The 7,261-nt window shown below is 52.2% G+C and overlaps 1 protein-coding gene across 1 annotated transcript in view; it reads left to right on the forward strand.

The window, feature by feature from the left end:
- The window catches only part of PAX5 (paired box 5), a gene marked incomplete at its 5' end in the record, with an annotated part of 123,800 nt that overhangs the window by 49,221 nt on the left and 67,318 nt on the right, over nt 1–7,261 (forward strand). The window contains 1 exon segment of the mRNA XM_010003639.1: nt 5,197–5,326. Coding sequence (XP_010001941.1) covers nt 5,197–5,326 — 130 coding nt within the window.

Here is a 7,261-nt window from a genome sequence, read left to right on the forward strand (position 1 = left end):
GGGGGGCAGCCGGGGGGTGGTGGCAGCTCTGAGCTCCCTGCATGGGGTCTGTCGATGGTCTGAGCACCCTGGTGCTGCCACATCCCGTCCTGTGCCGGCAGCTGGAGGGCACGGGGGGCTCCGCGTCCCACCTGCCTGGTGTTCTGCAGGTGGGATTGGTAAAGCTGAACAGGTGCAAAACAAACAAACATCTTTTTCAAAGAGACAGTTGCTGCAGGTGTAGGGAGGGGTGTCTGTGCACGGGGGGTGACGCTTGGTGCCTTCTCCGGGCCGGGCACAGAGTGCAGCACTGCTGGTCCCACCACCTCGCCAAGTGCAGCAGCAGATGGTGGGGACCTCCAGCCACACCATGGAAATGGTTTGAAAACGGCACCAAAATGCTCTGGCACCCCTTTTCCCTGCTCACCACCTCCCCTAGCCTGAGGGTCGTATCTAGGAAGAAAGCTTTTGCAGTGGAGGGGGCTGTGGAACTTCTCCCAGCACTTCTCCCTGCTGGCACTCTGGGGCCAGGCTGGTGGGGAGGGACCCTGTGAGAGGGACTGTGCTGCAGCCTGTGGGGACCCAGAGACCACCCCTCCCCTCCCCCCAGCCCCTGGCAGGGGGTCCCAGTCCTGCCCAGGCCGAGCAGGACAGGGCTGGGGGACACATCAGACCCCATCTTGCCGCTTCCTTCGCTTGGTCCTTCTCGGTCTCTCCTGTTCTGCATTCCTCGTTTCACGTCTCTGTTTTCTCTCCCCCATGCTATGGCAGTGGTGCTCCATGCTGATGAGGCAGTGCGTGGTACAACCGCAGGCAGTCATTTTTCAGGTAATTTCTGGGGTACTGAACACCCGACTTGTGCTTTTTCACCTACTGAGCAGCAGGTCGGGCTTCCCGCGGCACGGGGACGAACCCCGACGGACCCTGCTCCTTCCTAACTCCTTCCCGGTGGAAGGGACACATCTGAGCCTCCCTGGGGGGCTGGAGAGGCTCCCGGGGTTCCTGATGGGGCTGCTCCTGCAGGCTGCTGCTTTGGGGGTGCTGGGCCCCGACCCCACAGGGTGAGTGGGCTGCAGCAGCACCACAGGGAGCGGCTCTGACTCCACCACCATCCAGCAGCAACTTGGGGTTTATTAATGGAAAGACTGAACTTCATCAGCACTTAATCACTAACCAGTTTAAAGATTAAGAAGCGACTCATTAGAATGTGTTGTGGTTAAAACAGTGACTTAATTACAGGTTTGAGAATGATGAGATTCACACTAACTTACTACAGAGCATCCTAGACTCAACTGTAGATACCAACACAGAATTGTTGGGGCCTGGTGAGGCACAGACACACAATCTCTGGAGGGCAAACGTGTCTATTCAAACACGTGGATGGATCAAGAGCTGGATGGAAGGGGCCAGCCTGTAGTCACAATTTCCCTCTCTGAGGGGTTCCCCAGCAGGTGGTCGCTGAGGCTGGAGGAGTGTCAGTCCTCCCTGGCCTTCCCTCAGCTTTCCCAGTGGATGGTCCTCAAGGGGGTTATGCCTGGGAGATGTCCCAGCTCAGTGGAGGTGCTGGTCACTGCCCACTGCCTTCCAGGACAGCTCAAAGGGCTTCCCTGGGAATCACTCTTTATAGGGTCTGAGAGAATTGACCTTCATCAGGTACTTCTGCATTTCGGCCCAGCTCAGATGGTGAAATATTCTGGGACTTTTCCACCAGTTGTGCATGCCCAGAGCTTGCTAAATTCTGGAGTTGTGGTATCACCCCATTTTGGGCCACCCCCCAGGTACAGACATAGAAGGTGTCAGGAGGTGAGGGACCATCACCACCTCTCCAGGCCATCCAAGGGGGGACGGGAGCTGGGGGTGTCCAGGGGTGCCTCATGGCTCCATCCTCTGCCATCTCAGTGGTTGTCCCTGGAGAACAGGGGAGCAGGAGGGCTGCAGGCTCAGTGCAGTTCCAGTGAAGAAACTTCTCTCCCAAAGGGTTGTCAGGGCCTGGCCCAGACTGCCCAGGGCAGGGGGGGAGTCCCCATCCCTGGAGGGGTTTCCAAGCCCTGGAGATGGTGCTGAGGGACACGGGGCAAGGGTGGCCATGGCAGGGCTGGGGGAACAGTTGGACTGGATGATCTTAAAGGTCTTTTCCAACCAAAAGGATTCTCTGACTGTGTGGCAAGACTTGTGGGTTGAGATACATGCAAAGCAAAACCCACAGACGGAAGCAAAGCAAAGCAAGGAATTTAGTCAGCACTTGCCACCATCTGGGAGGTGTGGAGCCCTTCCCAGGACAGCCAGGCTCCCTCCCCGTGAGGATCCCCTGGGCAGACCAGCATCACCACTACAAACATCCTCCCTTCCTCCTTCTTCCCCAGCTTCATCTGCTGAGGATGGTGTCATGCAGTGTGGAATGTCCCTTTGGTCAGCTGGGATGGACTGTCCCAGCTGTGTCCCCTCCCAGCCCCTGGTGCACCCACACACTAGTGAAGCCCGGGAAGCTGAAAAGTCTGTGATTTCGTGGCAACAACCAAACCTGTCAGTGTCTGTGTGCTACTCCCCGAGAGCTGCTCATTTCTGGCCCTCAGAGGTTGGTCCTCCAGGCTTGAAGGATCTGGCTCATGTTGACGTGGTGCTTCCAGATGGTTGCAGTGCAGAGCTGAGACCTGGTCCTGCCTCCCCAGCCGGAGCCGCGGCGTTTCGACACGAGCTCCAGCCCAGGGCCTGGGGTTGGCAGGGGCTGGGGCTGGTCCGGGGGGGTTCTGCAAGGACCAGCAGCCCCAAACACACCTTTTGGTTGTGGGCCTTGGACGTGCACCCTGACCCACCCCTGGTGGGCCCCAGCTGTGCCACAGCTGGCAGCTCCCTCCCAAAGGAGGGGTGACGGGGTTCACACCCTGCCCGCAGGGACTGGCGGGTCGGTGTGCCATGAGGAGGTACAAAGAGATTGCCTAGGGTAGGTACAGTGTGGTTCTGGCTTTCTTGGAGCAGCAGGGATGAGATCAAGTGCCCTTCCCCATAGAGTGCTGCCTGCCCTTCTCCAAACATCAGAAATACCAAGCAGGAGCACACAAGGAGATCCCTTCCCTCTGCTGTGCTCCTGGCCGGTCCCACGTTGCTCGTGCCAGCCCAAGGTGTCCCTGCAGGGATGCAGCCATGCTGCTGGTCCTCCAGTGTCTCCTTGGATCAGGGCTTTGGGGAGTGAAGAAACCCTGTGAGGTGGCTGCACAAGCAGGTACCTGTGGGAAGGAGGGATTGCAGGCGTGGAACAGTGTGGACTGGTGTGGGAAGGCTGAAAAACCCACCTTGGTAGGGTGTGGAGCTTTGGTTGCACTTAGAATCCCAGAATCTAAGTCTTTGTGGCAGTGGTGGTAGGAGAAAGGGGCTAGTCCATGAAGACAAAGGAGACTTGAGAGCATGGAGGGTGTCAGAGATGGAATAAGCTGTTTAAGTTGAATGAGAGAGACTGAGATGAGATGTGAGGGAGAAATTCTGTGCTGTGAGGGTGGGGAGAGCCTGGCCCAGGTTGCCCAGGGAAGCTGTGGCTGCCCCATCCCTGGCAGTGTTGAAGGGCAGGTTGGATGGGGCTTGGAGCAGCCTGGGCTGGTGGGAGGTGTCCCTGCCATGCAGAGGTGGGACTGAATGGGCTTTTAAGGTCCCTTCACATCCAAACCAGTCTGTGACTCTATGCCTTTAATGCAAGAGTTGAGGAGGAGCAAGGAGATGGGTCCTTGCTGAGTGGCCATTGGTCTGAAGGGCCCTGGTGTGCTGATCCAGTTGAAGGGACAGAATATTCTTCAGCTTGTCACCGGCAAAAAGGTTTTGACTCACTCACCTGCAAGAGGTTTGTGTGGGGCTGGTGAGGGGACAGGGTGTACTTATGCCTCATGCCAGTCGCATCCTCAGGAGGAAGATGTTTATCCCCACAGACCAGCTGGTGTGCGGTTACCCACGTAATTCTGTGCAGGGAGAACTGAGCAGCAGAGACACAAACAGGGACATCTAACCCAAAGTGGTCACTGAGCTCGTGATGAATACCAGGTTGTGTGCTGGGTTCTCTGAACCTTCCCAGAAACTTGTGAGAGGAAGAAAGACGTGTTCACTCAGGAGGAAACATGTTCACATGTTTGCTTTTGTTTGCTTAATAAAAAAGAGTTACCTTTTGATTTGGTCACTCGAACTAATCACAGGGTCTGGGCTTCCCTGCGGTGGTTCAGGTCTGCACAGCTCCTGCTTGGGCTCAGTCTGCAGAAGCACAGCAGGGAGCAGCCTCAGGGTGGGGGTTCTACAGTTGTGTTCCTCTGGCTGGTCCTCACTTGAAGTCGTCGTCCTCCAGTTGTTGCAGGCATGTTTACCAGCTCAGAAATATGGGGTTAAAAACACAAATATAACAGGGAAGGGAGAGCTTTGAAAGAAGGCATCCCAGTTTGGTGTGAATGATCCTAACAATAAGAAATAATGTGAAAGGCAAATGAAGATGAGCTTTCTGCCATGCGCGTGGAAGTCCTTGGGGATGCAGGGACTGGCCTGACCTACTGTGTTTTGCTGTAGCTGTGTGAACTTTTACGTGGTGAAAGGACAGAAACAGCCTGATTTTTGAGGACCTGTGCTCATTTACCACAGCTCTGGTTTATGAGATTTAAAAATTTCTATGAGTTGAGAGAGCATCCTTAAAACAATCAGGTGGTTTATCTTTAAATAATTTGGCTTCAGAAACAGTTCCATCCTTTAACCACTTTTATTTATGTGCACTTGATTTCTTCTGGGATTATGAGGAAATGCAGCATTTCCAAGAAGAGGGGGGAAATGGGGCACTCCATTCCCACCTGCTTGTTGGTGTGTGTCTCTTCACATGCCACCACTGAAATAAGGAGAGCTCAGGTTAACTGGCATGAGTGTTAACTCTCTAACAAGCAAGTACCTTGTCCTCAGCAGTTATAGCCCCATTACTCTACAAAATTTCCTCTTCAAGGAAAGCCTTGTTACCTGGTGATGAGTTTGGTATGGTTTTGTAAAGAAAGCCCATTTTCATGTTCTCCAAGAGCAGTGGTGATAAGCACAGGCCTGCTTATCAAGCATCCTGAAGGGTCAGCAGCCCCGTGTAGAGGAGTGTTGCCTTTGACTGAAGAAAGGATTTTTGAGCTCTGCCTTGCAGCTGCCTTTTGTCACAGGCAAAAAGCTCTCAAATGGTGGATTTATTACCACTAAGATGCCTTTTGTTTCTTTTTCCAGGCAACTGACTACTCAGCCATGGCCTCGTTAGCTGGTGGATTAGATGACATGAAGGCCAACATAACCAGTCCCACGTCTGCGGATTTGGGAGCCAGTGTTCCCGGGCCTCAGTCCTACCCCCTGGTCACAGGTGAGCAGCCTTCCAGTGCCCACAGGTGTGTGTGTGACATGGCAGGGTGGAGCCCATCGTGCCGTTGTGTCAGATGTGGAGCTGGTGGCTCAAAACGCCTCTTTTTAAGGGTTATTTCCTAGCAGGTCTGTGGGCAGTCAGGCTCATGGCTTGTGCAATCACTAGTGGTTGCTTGGAGCCTCCATCCCTCTTCTCCAGGAGTGACTGTCCCTCCACCCCAGCCCTGCCTCCTGACCCTGGCACCTAAAGCAGAACTCTTCCTTCTGCTTTTGGGCTTCATTCCTTGTTTTTCATAAGGGCACCTGGAGTGTTTGGCTGGATGGGGGTTTTATGACTGTTCAAATTGACCTGAATTTTGGATGCTTTTGATTCCTACAAGCGCTAGTGTTTGGCACTGTGTCTGGAATTGTAATTGTGCACTAAGGCTGAGCACTTAGATGGGAAGCAAAGGTTGTGTTTGTTGAGCAGGCAGAGGGTGTGAGATAAGGAACAGAATCTGATAAATGCTTTGGTGACTTCATTGTTTGGGACTGACCATATTGCTTGGAAGGAGATTGCCCAAATTGTAAGAAAAGGACAAAATTGTGTCCCAAAAGAATGGCGGGACTCAGAAAAAAGGAATTTTACAATTTAATGTTCCGTATTAATGTTTCATATGCATGTTACCTCTCTCTGTCTGTTACTTCTGGCCTTGTGTCTAACCTGTTGAGATTTCATCAGTGGATTTTCTCCGTTTTGCCAAATATTGGATGCCCTTGTTGAGTTTGTTGCTAGGAGAGAAGGTGACACTGTGGTACAGTATTATGGTGTCTTGAAAGCAGTACCATGTTCTCTAGCAGGAGAGCACTTCCGAAAATGACTTTTGTTATAAAATTGTTTTAGCCCAAGATGGCATCAGTCTTTGTCTCTTCTCACCAGAAATTTGGGAGTATTTAAAAGAAATTAGAGAGTTACCTGAACTGTAGGAAAACCCACATTTCTGCTGGAGTGGGAGGAGCAGGCCTATCAGGTGCTGAGTGGTTTGAGCAATAGACTCATAGGTGAGAAAGCTGTCTAGGGGTGGATAGATGGACAGAAAGATTTCTGGACATGTGTGGCCTGCACCAGGTACAGAGATAGAGCACAGGTACAGACAGACACACAGAAAAATAGTCACAGAATAATAGTCACACAGCAGAAGGACTCTGAAAGGATTGTGAAAGAAGGAGCATGAATGGTCACATCTGGTGTCATGAGCCACCCAAGGCCATGTTGAAAAGAAGTATCTCCTAAGGCACATTACTCTGCAGCTGTTTGCTACCGAGCTCCCTGCATCTTCCTTTGAAGCCCAGGGTTCTGCTCGTGTCCTGGGCACATCCTGGGTGTCCTGGTGCCCTTGGTTCACCTCCTGGGTGTTTGTCTCCAGTTCCTCCCAGTCCGTGTCCCTGTGCCAAGCCCAGTGCCCAGTTAGAGGCTGTGGTGCCCTGCAGGTGAGCACAGACCAGAGGCTTGTTCTTTTATACTGGTTTAAGCACTTCTTGTGTTTCTTACAGCATGAAGTCCTTAGGGTGTGGTGAGCTGACTGACTACGTGCGTTAGAGCAAAACCAACGAGGGAACTGAGGCTTTGGAGCTTGATACAGATTCCATGTGGGTTCTCCCTCTGACATTACCTACACTTGAGAGAAAGTTCCAAATGTTAAAGTTACTAGTTCTCATCAAAAACATAGAGCAGGCTTTATGAGTAGCAAGCCTAGGAAAAAAACCTGCTTTTGGTCTTAAATGTGCCAGGGTGAGAGCTATGACAGAACACGTTCCTCCAGGCAGCAGGTATTTTTATCTCTAATTTTATATTGCTGTAGTTTTTTAACACCTGCATTCATAAAACTTAGATTTACACGAGAATATCATAACCCTTGTAAAACCTAGCTCTTCTGATATATTTTCCCAGGATACA

Source organism: Chaetura pelagica, unplaced genomic scaffold (genome assembly GCF_000747805.2).
Source record: "Chaetura pelagica isolate M959 unplaced genomic scaffold, ChaPel_1.0 scaffold1341, whole genome shotgun sequence".
In the NCBI taxonomy this organism is placed as follows: domain Eukaryota; kingdom Metazoa; phylum Chordata; class Aves; order Apodiformes; family Apodidae; genus Chaetura; species Chaetura pelagica.